The 18,648-nt window shown below is 40.5% G+C and overlaps 1 protein-coding gene across 1 annotated transcript in view; it reads left to right on the top strand.

The window, feature by feature from the left end:
• Nucleotides 1–18,648, top strand: part of VEGFC (vascular endothelial growth factor C) — a 173,689-nt gene that overhangs the window by 110,286 nt on the left and 44,755 nt on the right. The window contains exons 2-3 of the mRNA XM_044297307.1: nucleotides 3,223–3,424; nucleotides 10,528–10,718. Of these exons, the coding sequence (XP_044153242.1) occupies nucleotides 3,223–3,424; nucleotides 10,528–10,718 (393 nt within the window). The remainder of the gene's footprint in view (nucleotides 1–3,222; nucleotides 3,425–10,527; nucleotides 10,719–18,648) is intronic.

The following is an 18,648-nucleotide window of genomic DNA, read 5'->3' as shown; positions in this document are numbered from 1 at the left end:
TCATTCTTTTTCCTTTTCCAAGCAGATTCATTTCTCCAATTCAGAGCTCTAGTGTTAAGTGTACGGCTCCATTTGTTGAGGCGTTACATCTGGAATCCACAAAACAACCATGCTAATTTTACAGCGTTTCAGCATAGCAAGACAGCATAACTTTTTTTGGCAATTCCTTTTGTTAAACACATTTTGGCATAGTCTGAAAATGCCCCAATTATACTGTATAAAGAACTATAAAGAGAATGAATTCCAACATGTGCGGTAAACGTGTGATGCCGATTCCTCGGTTTTTCTTAGAGATCCAGCCCTTTGTGTGCAGAGACATGACTAAACTGAGATTTCATAGACACATTTTAATCCCCTCTGGAATAAACTCTTCAAATGACTGAGATGAGGCAACCACATGAAGACACATGTTGGACTTGGTAGCGCAAATGTCATAAACTAACTAGAGTTTATTGCAGGATAGCCCAGCATTATGCAGCCTGGTCATGCTGTGTTATTAAACTATTTACCACTGCGTTGGGTTGTGCCCATTTTACTAGTGTGGGTCAAAGGAAAATCCAAATCAGGCTTTCAAAGGCAATGCAGGATAGATGCTGAGATGTTAAGTTCATGGATATATTGTTTTCTATGATTATGTATATGTTTAAAGCCAGCCAGGAATCATGGGTAAAGCATGTGAGTTCTGCTTCCCTGCCCACACTAAGTGATTGACAGCTAAACCCAGGGTCGGACTGGCCCACTAGAGTACCGGAGGATTCTCCCCTAGGCCCAAGCTCTGACAATAATAGACCCCTAATAAACAGGGCCCTCAAGGTCCTATATACACAGAGCGTAGACTCTCAGAATAATTTCCTCTGGTGGGCCCAAGGGACTTAAAGTATAACTGTCATATTTTTTTTTTTTTGGGAGTATTGGATTGTGGTGATTAATATCTCCTTGGTGGCCCTATTTCAACTTATCACTGTGTATTCAATTACTCCTTAATTCCACAGTTTTGTTCCCTGTACTGCCTATTTTTACCTGTGCTTAAAATAAGGTTGCTAGGCATGGTCCGTCCTCTGTTGATAGACGGATCACGCAGCGTGCAGGCTCACATTACTGACAGCCAGGGACTGTAAGTAAATGATTAAAGCCAGGTCCTCCCCGGCAGCTGATAACAGTGCCTGGGCTGTGTGCACTTCTCCCTGTCCCTGCGCTTGGCAGACGCTCCCTCACTCAGCAGACTGGGACAATGCAGAGTTGAAGCAGTGCAGACCAGGGAAGGGAGATCTGCCATCTGCTCAGTGTATAAATGAAAGCAACATGTGGTAAGAGGACCCCTTTGTGCTGCAGGAGATTAACCCTTTAGGGGGAGGGCTCTGTTACTGACACTTTTGGGGGGCTATTGTTACTGGCTAGTAAAGGGCAGGCGGGATTAGCCTCAGGGTGAGAGCAGTGGCGGCCATCTTAACTGAATAGTGAGATTGCAGTTTTTATGCAGACTGGTTGCTAAGGGCAGAATCTTATTAAATATGGGGTAAGTCAGTCTAATAGTAACTGATTCTGGAATATCATGTTATTAGTAACTACATATATAAAAATAGAAATTAGGGTCTAAGTGTGACAGTTATCCTTTAAGTCCGAAGTTGGCTAAACCTGTATACATTTGTATGCAGGTACTAACTTTAAATCACTGTGTGTAGTCAGAGGGAATATTGGCAGTATTTATACACCATTTTACATGAAAATGTTGAATTAAGTCATAGATCTATCTCCTACATATACCCAAGCTCAGCATTTCCACCTCTTTACTATACCGTCCTCAGGGTAGAATAGGAGACATAACTTTATGGCATGCATTATATACAGTATCAGTCGGGTGGCTATAGATAATACGGAGAAGGGCAGAGGACAGCAGTATTCTAAATGTAGGTTTACACGCTCCAAGGAGCAGTCGATTATTGGGAAGGAAGCATCCGCTGCTCATTCAGGGGGATGAAGCACTGCATTTACATGCAGCGATCACCTCCACAGTATGAGAACGAGCACTTGTCCTCATACAGCTACATTGTTTCTCTTGTTCATCTGGTGATCAGCTGCACCTTTAGATGGGCAGATTATGGGGAACCAGCTTTCATAGGAACGTTCGTGCCCGATAATCTGCCCTAGAAACGGGCAGTGTAAACCCTCCTTAACTCTGCAGTATGCTGACAAAGATAAATTACAGACTTTGCCTAATCATATTAAAGGGACCTTCAGAGATCATCAAAAATTGTGGAGAACATAAACGTATATAATAAAATAGTAATAAAAGAATCCTTACTTATCTAACATATCCACCGATATTTCAGTGGCACTGCTTTGAAGCCCCCAGCTGCTTATTCTTTACAGCAGGCATGCTTAACCTGTGGCCCTCCAGCTGTTGCAAAACTACAACTCCCATCATTCCCAAACAGCCTACAATTATCACCCTACAGAAGGGCATGGTGGGAGTTGTAGTTTTACAACAGCTGGAGCACCGCAGGTTGAGCATCCCTGCTTTACAGTGATACAGAGATGACATGCCAGCTACACTTGTGACTGTTGGAGCCATCTCCTGGCCTCAGCACTCACTTGCTATATACAGAATCCAGCAGTCGCATGTGTAGACGGGTACATCAGCGTTGCAGCACTGTAGACAATCGCTGGCTGGGTGTTTCGCAGAATCATCTATGGAATGGAGGAGGAGGAGAATTTCTTAGATTAGTAAGCATTATTTCATCCCCTTTGCTCATTTTCTAATGATCTCAGAAAACCACTTTAACTGTACATTATATCTAGATATGATAATTTTTGTTTACACATCTCAGCAATTATAAAGGGTCACTGAGTTTTCGTAAAAACTGCGGAGACCCCCACCAATCCCTAAAATAAGGATAGAGAAGCGCTCGCATGTCGCACTCTGTTCGCTGAAGTGGATGGAATTGAGAAAGACCCATTGATCTTCTGTTGAGTCCGTCTCGCTTCCTCTCTTAAATCATGTTGTGAAATGGATATAGTTGCGGCCAGAGGGAGGCTCCTAAAGCATATATACACTACAAACCTGCCAACCCCATCAAAAACTGGGGTCACCTGTCCCCCTAGGCTATCCTCACAACACTCTTCTAAGCACATCTAACCATTCCTCCAGTCCATGAACATCATTAATGGTGGCACAAGTCTTGTCTGATACACAATAACTTTCTTTTTTACATTTCTATAAAGGATCACCCAGGCAAGGAGCTGGAAGAGCAACTACGAGCTGTATCCAGTGTGGATGAACTAATGACATTGCTCTACCCTGAATCCTGGAAAATGTTCAAGTGTCAATTAAGACAAGGAGGACCCTCCAGCTTTGATACCAGAAGAGATGACAGCCTTAAATTTGCAGCTGCACATTCCAATTACAATGCGGATATCTGGAAAAGTAAGTTCATTCTGGACACTATAGTGCCAGGCAATATCTGATACATTATATCCAATCAGTAATTCCAGATCAAAATGGAAATAACTTTATTATAGTAACAGCTATTTTTTAAAGCCGATCAAAAATGTTAACGTAGTCGTATTAGTTCAAGAGTCAAATCTTTAAAGCTGCATTACCGTCTGGAAGCATGAAATAAAACGCATCAATTAGAAAACGTTGCATGCTGAGATATTTCTCCTTCTTGCCTGTGTTTTAGGATTTAAATTCTCTTCGTTATATTGTCTGGTCTCCATGGAAACTGCTCCTCCCTGCAGGAAATGTAGAGGCTTTGGGAACCACCATGAACTTGGGTCTACTTGCCTCCATCCAGCCATGCACACACCCGACAGTGGAAGGCTCATGAATGTATGTGCGTTCCACTGACTCCTGAGGAGATGTGACAGCATCCTGTCTTCCTTATTAAATAGTAGACCTTATTTCAGCATGTTGGAGCAATATTAGGAAAAAGGAGACACTGCAATGAAGGTAGAAGGTCTTTACTGTCACTGATCCATTACTCAGACGGAAATGCTGCTTTAAAGTTTTCATTAGTATGACATTAAAGGGAAGAAAGTAGAAAGGACAGATGTGACTTCTCTTTTTTGAATTCTGGTTTTGGCTTCCATAACTATATCAAGAAACCTGAATGTCCCCACCTAGGAACCTGTCCTTAGACCACCCAACTGTAAATAAAGTAGAATAAGCATCTACTGCTGCACCAGGTTACAGTGGTTTGCTTGCTTTACATATACCCTTTGAGACTACACAATTTAAAGGGAATCTGTCACCAGCGACCCCCTATCAAACTGTTTGCCTAGACACGTAACTGTACTTCACCTGACTAAAACACTGTTAGTCTTTGGTTGATCTGAATCTCCGTTCTCAAGTTATGATGCATTTTCTTAATATGCAAGTTAGAACCTTGGCGCAATGAGGGCATCACCATTGTTCTTGGTGCACCAAAACGTTGTTCCTTTCTGTGGCCAGCCCCGCCCTTACTACTTTAATTGACAGGGACAGGCAGTGGGAATGCAGCCAGAAAAAGGGCTGGCCACAGAAGTGCAGCTTGGGTGCAACAAGAGCAATAGTAATGCCCAGATTGCACAACCAAACACCTTATCTGCATATTAAGAAAACGTATAACTTGGAAACGGAGCCTCGGATCAACTAAAGACAAACATCGTTTAAATCAGGTGAACTATAACTATCTGTCTATGCAAATAGTGTGATTGGGAGGTCACTGATGACAGATTCCCTAAGGGCTCTTTCACACTTGCGTTCTTGTCTTCCGGCATAGAGTTCCGTCGTCGGGGCTCTATGCCGGAAGAATCCTGATCAGTTTTATCCTAATGCATTCTGAATGGAGAGAAATCCGTTCAGGATGCATCAGGATGTCTTCAGTTCCGGAACGGAACGTTTTTTGGCCGGAGAAAATACCGCAGCATGCTGCGCTTTTTTGCTCCGGACAAAAATCCTGAACACTTGCCGCAAGGCCGGATCCGGAATTAATGCCCATTGAAAGGCCTTAAGCTAAACGTTGTTTCGGCGCATTGCCGGATACGACGTTTAGCTTTTTCTCAATGGTTACCATGGCTGCCGGGACGCTAAAGTCCTGGCAGCCAAGGTAAAGTGTAGTGGGGAGCGGGGAAGCAGCATACTTACCGTCCGTGCGGCTCCCGGGGCGCTCCAGAGTGACGTCAGGGCGTCCCAGGCGCATGGATGATGTGATCGCATGGCATGTCATCCATGCGCATGGGGCGCTCTGACATCATTCTGGAGCGCCCCGGGAGCCGCGCGGACTGTAAGTATGCCACTCCCCCGCTCCCCACTACTACTATGGCAACCAGGACTTTAATAGCGTCCTGGCTGCCATAGTAACACTGAAAGCATTTAGAAGACGGATCAAATGCTTTCATTAAACTTGCGTTTTTCCGGATCCGGCGTGTACCTCCGGCAAGTGGAGTACATGCCGGATCCGGACAACGCAAGCGTGAAAGAGGCCTTACTTATGTAGTCTCAAAGGATATATGTAAAGCATACGTAACCTGGTACAACAGTAGAAATGCTTAATCTGCTTTACTTACAGTGGGGTAGTCTAGGACAGTATCCTAAATGGGGACCTAGTGGTATATCTTTAAGGTTTATTGATATAATTATGGAAGCCAAAACTAGGAGTGAATTCAAAAAAGAGAAGTCACATCTGTCCTTTCTACTTTCCACTTTATGATCCACACTTGATTTTGGCTTCCAAAACTACTGTTTTCGTACCCCTAATATAAATTTCTGGTGACATGAGAACACAGTGCTCCAAACGTGGCATCCAAAACATTAGGGCATTCAACATAATGGCAACCATAAACCATTGTGGCATCTAAAATACTTTATCTATTATAAAAAATTGAACTTTTCAGTCTCAGAAATTTTCTGTAACAAAATCTGCTGAGTGTGAAGGCACCCTTATAGTTTGGAGAGCCACAGAGTTTATCTGTCGTTTTAAACTTGTGACATGCGGTATAAAAGGAAAGTGTTAGATACACAGAAAGTAAAAAGATGTAATCCAAGTACACAGAAAAACGCTTGTGTGTCCTGAGTTACATATATCCCATATATCTTAAGAAAACATCTGAAGCTGGCTTCTTCACCAAAAAAAAAAAATCGCTGTCAAATATTCAGGTGCCAAAAATGGCACTAAAAACACATAAGTGCGGAAAACCACAACAGCAAACATGTATGTGTGAAAGCAACCTCGCCCAAATATTACTCCTTCAGAATATGTCAGAAGCAATTGCTAAAGATTTCTGCAAACTTTTGTTTGGAGTTGCTAAGAATGGCACAATAATGAAATTCACATTAATTACAGGTGCCTAATGCCCTGATGGTCTGAGAAGCATCATGTGACCATGTACAAAGCACCTTTAGAATGAAGAGGTACCCGTAATTAAAGGGGTTATGCCATGACTAATGTAAAAATTAATATCAGACACCATATAGCACATGACAAATCTCTTTCTAACAAAGCTAGAACCAGCCCTGTACCTCACATGGATCCAGAGATCTCCCCATTCATTGCTCTTCTAGATTTATATCAAGCTGACAGCTCAAGGGGAGTGTCTTTTCTGCTGCAGCTCAGGGGGCGTGTCCATGCTCTCCCTATCACAGCTCAGGAGACAGTTGAAGGATGAAACTGAGCATGTGCGACCTTCTCAGTGAGCAGGATAAAGACATAAGAAAAAAAACAAACCACAGGTGGCGCTATACAGATACATTTTATTTTAATAACTCAGTGGCTATGCAATTTTTTTTATTATGAGCAACTACAAGTATTCAGATCCAGGTGCTGGTTTGAATATTGTAGAATATTTTTTTGTGGCAGAACCCCTTTAATAAGCAACATACATCAACCTTAGGGGCCTGAATAGTATTTTATTTATGCTGATATTAGAGATGAGAGAATTTATACAAATTTGCTTTGGGTACGATTCGTCCGAATCGACCATGTGAAATAAAAAAGGCGTTAAATGCCTGGAAAATCCCTCTCTCTCTCTTTCTCTTCTCTCTTTCTCTCTCCCAAGAAAAATTTTCCTGAATCAAATTTCAAGAAATTCTGATTATCGCAAATCTTAAGAATCGATTCACTCATCTGTTGCTGATATATTTTAGATAGAACATCTTTTGGATGTTGTAACTTAAAGGTGTCAGTCATTATGACACATTCCCTTTAACTAAGAAATGTCTTCTTGGCACAATGCTTGTCGTAAATAGCATGACCCCAAAATCATATTCTGTCAGCTGGTGGGACAATCTTTTCTGTTACAAATTATAAATGAACTATTTTGTGCATTGATGCTTATTACCATGGTGTATTTTAGAAATTGTAGCATACCGTACATTTGTACATGCTTTTTATATGCATACTTTCCCGTCCTCTTTAGCAGCCAAGGAATTAGCATGAGCTCATACCACATACAAGGTTAACTTGACTGCCTTAATCCAGTCAATTCACCCTAAATCACCCTCAACGTACGTACTTTAAGAACTTTGGGGGTCATTTATTAACCTGAAATACGCCTATGTTAGGCGTATTTCAGGCGCAGATTGCAGCGAAACAGTTAGGTCTAAAACATCAGGTCTATAAAAGTGACTGCGGGGTGGGCGGGGAAGTTGATCGGCCAGGAGGCCCGTCTCATTCATCATTTTCTATGCCTGTTTTAGGCGTAGAAAATAGTCTAAATGTAAGACCACTAGGAAGCTGTCTTATATTTAGAAGAAGTGAAGGATGCGCCGAAGTTATGTAAAGGCCAGCACCTCTTCATTACTTCAGCGATCCACTGCCAGCGCAGGGGCTTTATTAAAAATAAATGCTGGTCTGAATAAAAGATCCCTTTCTCTATAATTCATATTCGTAAAATAATATATGAGTCTATTTTGTACATTGTTAGATATTGTGATTAATACACATAGTCATATGAGCACTGGGAGTCAAAACCGACTTCTCAGCAATATACTGTAGTATATGTAACATGTTAATGTATAAGCATAGGGGGAGATTTATCAAAATTGCAAAATGGCCATAGCAACCAATCAGATTCTACCTTTCATTTTCCAATAGAGCTCTGAAAAATGTAAGGTGGAATCTGATTTGTTGCTATGGGCAGTTTGATAAATCTCCCCCATAGTTTATAAGACTCGAAAAACACATCTGACCATCCAGTTCAGCCTATTATCTTGCAGTGTAGATCCAGAGGAAGAAAAAAAACATGAGGTAGAAGCCAATATTCTACCAACTTTTAATCAGGCAATCAGAATAACTCCCTGGATCAACGACCCCTCTCCAGTAGCTATAGCCTGTAATATTATTACACTCCAGAAATACATCCAGGCCCCTCTTGAATTCCTTTATTGTACTCACCATCACCAGCTCCTCAGGCAGAGAGTTCCATAGTCTCACTGCTCTTACCGTAAAGAATCCTCTTCTATGTTTGTGTACAAACCTTCTTTCCTCCAGACACAGTGGATGTCCCCTCATCACAGTCACAGTCCTGAGGATAAATAGATGATGGGAGAGATCTCTGTACTGCCCCATGATATATTTATACATGGTTTTTAGATCTCCCCTTAATCGTCTTTTTTCTAAAGTGAATAACTCTAATTTTGTGCATTTTATGCATTTTACATTACTGTGTTTTTAAAGGGAATCAGTCATGGGAGGTAATCTTTACACTATGAAAATATTCTACTAGCCCAATGTAAACGGGAGATGTGCTGCCAGCAAAATGTAAAGCATATACATGGTGAACTATTGTAGTAATAATGATCATTCCCCCCCCCCACCCCCATACAGTTTTGATCGGCCCATTGAAAGGCGGTTTAACCAAGCAAACCTGTTGTATTGTCAGTCTGCACTAATTCTGCCCCCACATTCAGCCTTCTTACAGTAAAAGGGCCTTAAAGCTGCTTTGTCACAAGATCACCTCTATTAAACCAGTCAATAGCCTGGTAGGGGTGATTCTGCAGATCACAGTAATACCTTTGTACTCACTGTTGGTGCCACGGTTGTTGATAAAATCATACATTTATTCCTTTGCTGGCAGGCAATTTCGATCACCAGGAGGCAGGCTTTTTTCAGTACAAGCGCCGCTATGCGACACCTTCCGACATCTAAAAACCCTTTTTCCTCTTGATTGACAGTGCTACAGTATGACTTCAATTTGTTTTTTTGTCTTTTTCTTCCCCATCTTACAAGACTCATAACTTTTTTACTTTTCTATTCACATAGCATTATAAGGGCATATTTTCGGGCGACCAAGTTGTATTTTTAAGGGCACAATTAAATTCATTATACCTTGTATTGAAAAATGGGGGTGGGGGGGAATCTGTCATGCGAAATAAAAAAATGCATTTCTGCCATGGTTCTCCTGGTTTTGTTTTTATAGGGTTCACTATATGCCACATATTCACAAGTTGACATGAAGAGGGTGTGGGTGTGTACCATTATGGGAATATCAACTCTATATAATTGTATTATATTTTACTACTTAAAAAGTAAAAACCTACAGGAAGGAGAAACCTACAGGTTGTGCTTGGTATTGCAGATCAGCGCCATTGAACCGAATGATGCTGTTTTCGTAAGGAAGCAGCCATGGTTTTCTCCTAAAATTCCTTTATTAAAAAGAAAGTTATAATAGAATATTTCTGTGTATTATCACTTTATGTGATTTTTGTATATTTTTTGTAATGTGGTTTCACTATTCCAGGTTTATATAAATAAACCACTAACAGATAAAGGTATAAAGGTATAAGTTCCTATTCCAATGATCAATATAACTAAGTCTGATGAGAATGGTAAAAACTCAAAATAATTTTATTGGTGATAAATCTCTAAAATCTTGGGGTGGACAACCCACTCTTATGCACACAACACAGGCTTTAAGAGAGGTTACACTGTCTGGTGTGCGAACCATATATATAACCACACAGTGAAACCTCTGGACCTAGATTTTAGTGGTGTGCTCGTAATGTACTAATGACACACGATTGCACACCCACAGTATTGTTAGCAGTCCGAACAGAACACCCCCCCCCCCCCCCCCCCCTAACAGAAACAGTCCGATTTTGTGCTTGGATTTCCGGACGGAATCCACACCGAAATCTGCACATACTCCGCACCAAAACAACCTCCTGTTGTATTCAATGCAAATCTACCCTAGCACCCATACAGCCACGGATGACTTCCGTGCAAATTTCCAATCAACATCAAGAGGAGACATGTCTTGTCCTGGTGTCGTTTCCAGTGGCTGGTGTCCGCATATTGATTAGCCCCATTGAATGGGACTAAAGCAGCAGGGGGATCTGTGACATGCAAAATGCAAAACCACATCAGAAATCCAAGGGTCAGATTTCCAGTAGAAAAATCCAGAGTGTAGGCATACTCTTTAGTCAAGGATCCTCTGAAATGTTACTTCTGGTCCCACTCAATTGTTGAGCAGAGAGGGACATATATGGCAGGTATTTTCCAACCGGTATATTAATATTACAAGTAATTAATGCAATTTTCTCTATCTTAGGTATTGAAACTGAATGGAGAAAGACTCAGTGCACGCCACGAGAAGTATGTGTAGATGTAGGAAAAGAATTTGGAGCGTCAACAAACACCTTCTTTAAACCTCCCTGTGTATCCTTATACCGATGCGGAGGCTGCTGCAACAGTGAGGGGTTGCAGTGCATGAACACCAGCTCTACGTTCGTCAGCAAGACAGTAAGTTATAAAAGTTATAATCACAATCAGATTGACCATAAACTACAATGGAAAATAAATGAGAATATGTAGAATACACTTTAAATCATCAACGTAGTTCTGTTGAAAAGACTCCAAGATCTTCTTTGGTTATTGAGGATATTGCTGTCACATCACTTTTGTCCCTTTGATCCCAGAGATCAGTGGTTATAAAGCCACAGCAGATATTGTATTAGAAGAGAGAAGCATTCAGTGAACTTCAGATTTGGCAGTGATTTGTGGACTTATGGAGATCAAAAGAGGAGGAAATCTATTCTGCATGTTTACCAGTCTCATAAGAGCACTAGAGGCTAAATCTCATACATGTCAAGCAAAACTGTGTCATGCTGACCACGTTCAACCAGTCAGAGGGTTGAAGTAATAGTTTTTATTTTTCTGTTCAAGTATTAAAATCCAGTGTTTACTATGAGAAAAAAAGTAGAAAACGTAGACTATTACCAAAGGCGCATGAAATGTCTTTTAAACAAGGATCTAACAACGTTGTGTGGGGTTTATTTTATTACTGTATTTTTCTATGACAGCATAACTACATTTTCTTCTTTTTTTCTAATATTTATTTTCTAATATGAGCTCAGCTAATGTCTACTGTAGAGAGAAAAAATGTAGGCGTGCTCAAACCCTGTCACACCGAGCACGGACCATACCAGGAACCATGGCATTACTTGAGTAAAAAGAGAAAACGGTCCAGCTCGATTAAAATGTTACATTTATTTTTCAGTGCAGATAAAAGCCAGGTACAATCCAGTCTACATGTTTCGGATCAGGGACAATAACGATCCTTCCTCATGACAACTGTACAGCCAAACAGACTAACTCATTTTCTGTTTCACCATGTATTGTGCACACTGGCCATCTTCTTTGAGAGGACTATCCCCTATGAGACCACCTTTCAATGCGGGTTTGGGTGGTTGAGGTTTCACTGGTACAGAGAACATAAAGAATGCTAGGTTTTATATGGTCACTATGCAGAGGCTTCACCAGCTTTTTTTGGGCCCGTTTGTCCAGGTATTGAATTCTGCGGATATCTACCTCTCTCCAAAAGGTCCATAACATTTTGGAAAGAAGAGGGAATCTGCCATACCAAATATTCACGGCACTCTGCTATTCCTGAATGGGAGTATGGAAGCATTTATATTTTTTGGCATGGTGATCTTTCCCTTTATACGTATATCGGTCTCTCGTATACATAATGAAACCCAATTCTGTCACCTTACTTTGCCATAAAGACTTACAAAAGTCTTCTGTATCTTTTACCAAATAGTATCCATAAAAGTAGTTAAAATTTGTAACCCATCCAACATAAAAATCCACATCTCTTATTAAGAATGGTGTATGGTCTTGATATTTAGCATTCATTTAAAATTTTAGACATGACACCATAGAACGGTTTTACCATCCTACACATTGGCAAATTTTTATAGCTACCAAATTAGGACAGAAACTAGGTTGAATAAACCAGTGAACCTGTAAAGGCTTGCTTCCCTGGCATTTCACATTTTCTATTTTAAAGATGCATTTTAAGGATAGAAGACAATAGTGTTGACACAATGGCTCAGTGCTGGACACTGTGGCCCTGCAAAGATGGGTTACTGGATTTCAATATGACCAAGCACAACATCAAGATGTTCTTCTTGTTTTTGTGTGGGATTTCTCCAGGTTCTCCTGTTTCCTCTCACACTCCGTTAATTGACTCACCAGGAATTTGACACAAGAGTGTGTCTGAAATTGGGAACTTGATTATTTGCCTCACTGGGCACAGGGACTGGTGAGAATTGTGTCAAACTATGAACAATGCTGAGAATACATCAATGATTTTTAGGTAACAGAAATAATAGGGGGTAGAATATGGATCTGTATTAAAGCAGTTCAGCCTCTATATAAAGACAATAAAGATTGCATGTGTGATGTCTGAATCTGCCTATTTTGGTTAAATTAGGAGGCTCCTGACTCCCCCCAATCCTATAAGGTGCTCCTCCATGTGTAAAGCCGACCGTACACTTTAGATGTATGTCAGTCAAACTTGCCAATTTTGGAAGGATTAACTAATTTGCGAATCATGCATGCTTGGCCGACCTGTGTTTGGGGAGATTGTACGCAATATCTTAGCTGGGTGAGCGTTCACTCGATTGTTATCTTGTGTGTATGGCCAGCCTTAGGGAGCGTTCCTTCCTGACAATTGCCTGCTTGTCAGTGGAGGTTACAGGCTGCATTTACATGCAGGGATCACCTCTATGGTATGAGGACAAACCGTGGCTGCTGTCATTGCTCGTCCTCATACACATTCATTGTTTCTAGGCAGCAGATGACTATTCACACAGCACAATCTACTGCCCAGAAACGATGACTGAAGTGTCCGCACCAACAATTATTTCAACTTAGGTTCATTATCTGGAACATGCGTTCATACAAGCGTCTGTGCCAGATAATCGGCCCAAACATCGGGCTGTGTAAACCCTCCTTTAACTTCTGTTATTTTCTGCTGGACCCTATTAGCTTATAAATGGCCCTCTAGGTTTCAGGTAGCACAGCAGAACCTGAACCCTAACTTTTCTAATGGACTCTAACAATAGTACAGTGGGATCAGAACCTTTCTATGCTTCAAGTAATGCTATGTAATAGAAAAGCTTCAGTCATCTTTATCGATTTGCTCAGTCCTTATAATATAAGCAAAATGTTAAATATATATTTCTCTTCATATAATTCATTCGGCTTTTTTTGGAAGAGAAACAGCAAGTGGTGACCAAATCAATGTGGTATGTTAATCCAAATCCAAGTGCCTCTAATCTGTGTGTACAAACTCCTTTCTCATAGCCGGTTCCTCCTTAACATTCCATTGTTTAGAAAACCCTTTCATTACACACAATTTATTGTGTAAAGTGCAGTAGCATTTGACCTCTAGATTAGTATTTTTTTAGTTTTTTTGGTTATGGTGTTAATTCCTTTTAAAGCTGGATCTAAATACTACAGTGTGTAAGAAGTTTTATATGAGCCTTTAACTCTACATTATATCAAATTTTATACATTTATGTTAACATGAAACAATAGTCATCACATAAGATAATCTATGAGAGCATAAAACATTGAAAAATGTATTGATCTGTACACTGAACTTTTATTCAAACACATTGAGGCAGATTTACTATCTTTAATATTTAGATGTAAACTGGCCGTACATATTACATGTATATTGGCCGAACCCACCAATTTCAGTGGACCAGCCAACCATGTAATGTGTATGGGAGTCTCCTGACTGTCCCTTAATGGCAGATGTTTGAGGAGATAAGGATCAGTCAAGTTATATTTCAACTGCCTGATCCTTTTGTTCTTGGAGAGATAAGAAGCCACCAGAGGTGTCTAGCAGTGGGTTTTGTTCCCCTCTTCCTACTAAGAATACAAGCTGAGCAGGAGTATGTATGAGGGGATCAGAACTGCTAGCTGTCAGTAGAGATGAGCGAATTTTTGAAAAGTTTGATTCGGCTGACTCGCCGAATTTTACCCCAAAAATTGCTTTGTGACTAATTACTTCATTACGACGCGCATTTTTTTTGTAAGTAGTGCAATGACAGGGAGCTGCGATAAAGCCCTTCCCCCTGTCATTGTACCCCTCAGATGCCGCACTCATGCATGATCACGACATCTGATTGTAAAAACAAACTTACCACCTAGATTTGCTCGCGACGGCCCTGGCGCCGCCATCTTGCTTGAAGATCTGGTGTGAAATCTCACGCAGAGTGAGATTAAGTCATCACTCCGGCCAGCATGGTGATGTCATACGTCACTGTGCATTGGATGGCGGCCCGTCACAAGCAAATGGAGGAGGTAAGTATGATTTTTTTTTGTTTTTTACACTATTTCGCTAACATGAAGCACGAGGGAATTCGGCTTCGAGGCGAATTGAATTAATCCTAAAATTCGGATCGAATTCCACTTCGTTGGATTCGATTTGTTCATCTCTAGCTGTCAGCCTTAGACTAGGCAGTTTAAAGATGTGCCAAATTTATCACAGTGGATAATGCTGGATGAAAGATAAGGTCCTTCTTTAGACGCTTTTGATTAACTTTACACCATATATTGTTGGCGTATTTTATGGGAGAAGTTTATACAAAATTGTTGGTGCAATTTCTACACACTTTGGCAGATCCTAAGCCATGCTCAGTTTCCCTTTATCACTACTCCTTGTCCCTTTGTTAAATCAGTCTCCAAAACACATAATAAATGTATGTTTTGTGGCAACTGAATTTAATGGCAGTTTGGCAAATGGACTTCCTTTCACCAGGATGAGCAGCCACTAACATGGAGCAGCTCTTCATGTAGATACTGATCATAGGGGTTTACAAAGCTAGACTGTATTAAATAGGGTTATATTCATGAGATCACCCCTTAATACTTATGTGGGTTTCCCAGGACCAAAGCATTGATGACCTATCCTGAGGATAAGTCTTCAATATCAGATCAGTGGGTGTCCAACTCCTGACAACCCTGCCAGCTTCAGGTTTTTGATTGAACCAGGCACCAAAACAACACAACTGTGTCCACTTCCTATGAATAGGTCATCCATTCAAGTCTCTAGAATCCCTTTAAGAAATTTAACACAGTAACAATCTATAATAAAAAGATAGGGCACAGAATGTAATAAGTACATTTTTGTCCTGGTTGTGAGCATTAAAGACATAACAAAGCTCTCAAAATAATGGATAAGACACATCTGATCTTCTTGGTTAACCTCTTGTATTCCATAATCAAAGAGCAATCTTCCTACCCTGTTTTGAAATATTGTCTAGAACCACAACATAAACTACTGGAGATAATGTGGTCACCAAAATCAGCGGTGATGTAATTTGAATAAAAAGTACAGAGAGAGAAAAGGATGTCATAGGCAGTATAATGGCTGCTGTCGTGTTAAATAGCATAGGCCCTCCCAAGTTATTTTATAAATGAACTTATTCATTCAATCATGAGCAGTGGATAAAATCCAGTTTTGGAAATCCAAAAAGCTAAATACTTCATTACAAAGGTTACATCGGAGGGGATAAAGAAATACGTTTAACTAAAATGTTAGATTCAACATTGATCCCCTTTAGCATCAGTAATATTATATATTTAATGTATACTACTGTAGGGAAAAGATGTCTTCAGTAGGATCTATAACATTATAAAACCTGAATCAATCTGCAAGCACAGGGAAAACACTAATGACTCCAAGTTCTACTCTTTATTGATTTATATCTTTATTTTATTGGCTGTATTTCACTTGCTGGCTGGAAAGGTTTGCATACAGATCAGAAAGTTTTAAGCAGACCTCTTTGAAAGAGAAAATATATCGCAAAGTCAGAAAGTCAGACATAATTAGTTTTTAGAGTCTTGGTAGGGTCGCAATATTTCTATAGAAAAATTCTAAATCAACTGTAAAGAATAAAGGTACAGTGTATGTACAGTGTATAATATGTACAGTGTATCTTAAATATTACTTTTAGGAAATTGTATGTAAAAGAGAAAAAATAACAGGAAGGGCAGTTTCTATACTCTTTAGTTAATTCCTGCTTCTCATCAACCCAATGTTTGCTCTTAACATCTTCATCTTTTAATAGTCTTGCTCTGGTCTTTCTCTCTTTAAAACTTCTTAGTGGCTACTGGATAAACACTTTATCACTTATAAGGGCATTCTTTTATCTTCAAAGCTCTTTGTGTAGCTACTCCCCCTGGAAACTCAATCTTAGTCTTCCTATTGAAAGGTAGACATCTCCTCCACTCCAAATAAGTGCTTGCTTTCCCCACCTCCGACACCCACAGCAAGGTCCTTCTTATTACTATGCCATGATCCTAGAATCCTCCCATATTTCCACAAATATACCAATATTATATAAGATGATATCAACCTTAAAGTGCGAAAATGTGCCTTTGATTGTAGTGCATTCATGGTTCGTGATAAAGATAATGAGTTCACTATATAGGTCATCTTCTTTATGGTCCTGAATGCATGAAGTACGTCCAGAATCCAGAATCCGATAAAATAGTGTGAAGACTTTTTATTGTACATCTTTAAAAACAAACAAGGGACATCATTGACACTTAAACACCTATGTGTTTTGGGTCTGACAATAGTGACTCTTACTCATGTCATAAGTAAGGGTCACTATTGTCAGAACCGCAATGTTTAGGTTTTCAAGTGACCATGATGTTCCCTGTTCCGTCTTAAAAACGCACAATAACGTTTTCACCCTCTTTTATCGGATGCTGGAGTTCCTCATGCGCCATGATGGTAATGATGGTATTAGTAGGATAGTCAGCTTTCACAATAGTGGGTTTGTAGAGTTCACATCTATTTTGCTTGGTTTGTACATTATGGAGTAGTGATTTCTCTTTATTCAGAAGGAAGGCATACAGTAAGCAGTGTCAATGAGCCACTATCAAAGTTTCAAAGAAAAACCATCATACTCAGTTATGACTCACACAACTTATTTCCATCTGTCAGGTTATCATTATTATCTGCAATTGGGTGGCATAATATTACACCAGTTCTTCAAATAAGAGGCCATATAGTTACTGATCCCGATCCCGGTTCATTGTTTACATAGCATTACACATTGACATTGTCTACATTGCCTACGCAGTATTGTACTAGTTTGTCCTTATAGCCACTGTCTTAACCTCCCTGGCGGTATGATTATGTCAGGAATTTTGTACCAAAAGTGGTAAAAAATTTTGCATAAATATTTTATGGGCACAAATGACAGTAAAATGGCACTGTACAGTCATCAAATGTCAGATCTGAGGTTATACAGTGTAATCCTCTCAGATTACAATGTATAACCTCTTTTATGTGTGTTTGTCCCTTTTTATGTTTATATTTATTTAAATTTCCCGCCCAGTTCCGGTCCCATGTGCAGCTGCTGCTCGCAGGGAACTGAACCAGTTAGTCAAATGCCGTCCGGTGTTCTGCCAGATCTCTATACCTTGCGAAAAGTCTATACTGGAAGTGACGCGGCCGCACAGGAATCACCTGGAGGAGGGTGTGCCCGGCGCTGCGCAAGCTCACATCCACTGACTTAGGAAAAAATCATTGCAGCGCGGCGATAGAAGTACTTTGTGCACCGCGCGTGCGCACTTAGGGGTATAGAGATTTTGCAGTGCAAAATGTTACATCAGGTCTCCCTACCCCTGAGTGCACACGCTTGCACAAATCATCAGATCAAATCAGCATGAACTGCAACTGATGATTTGTGCGCGCGTAGGGCGCCCTGAGGGGTAGGGAGATCTGATAAAACATTGTGTGCTGCAAAATCTCTATACCCCTAAGTACGCACACGCGGTGCACAAAGTACTTCTATCTCAGCGATGCAACGATTCTTTCCTAAGCCAGTGGATGTGTGCTTGCGCAGCGCAGACCCTCCTCCAGCTGATTCCTGTGCGGCCGTTTCACTTCCGGTGCGGCCGCATCACTTCCGGTATAGACTTTTCGCAAGGTATGGAGATCTGGCAGAACACAAGCGAAGGACATCGCCGGATCACCAGCTGAACGGTGAAGGGACTCTGCAATGTTACTCGAGCGTGACTCGGGGTTACTGCTCCTGGCAGCGAAAATTAACCCCGAGTCACGCTCGGGAATACCGTCAGGGAGGTCAATATCAAAGACAAATGGTCCTCCATACCTCAATGGAGCACACTGCTGCTTCCTGAGTACAATATATTCAGTAGAGGCAGTTCCAAAAAAATGTTTTTAACCCTATATCTTTACTAGTATTAATTTAGACAGAAATCATTCTTGAATGAAATAGTAGTAATCTCTATATATTTATAGTATAGTAGGATTTGTATGTGGATTAACATTACCAGAGCGAGTGATGTACCATGCATAACTTTAAATACATCAAAGGGGGTGCCCGAGATTTTC

Source organism: Bufo gargarizans, chromosome 1 (genome assembly GCF_014858855.1).
Source record: "Bufo gargarizans isolate SCDJY-AF-19 chromosome 1, ASM1485885v1, whole genome shotgun sequence".
Lineage (NCBI taxonomy): Eukaryota > Metazoa > Chordata > Amphibia > Anura > Bufonidae > Bufo > Bufo gargarizans.
This window is presented reverse-complemented; position numbering and strand designations above follow the sequence as displayed.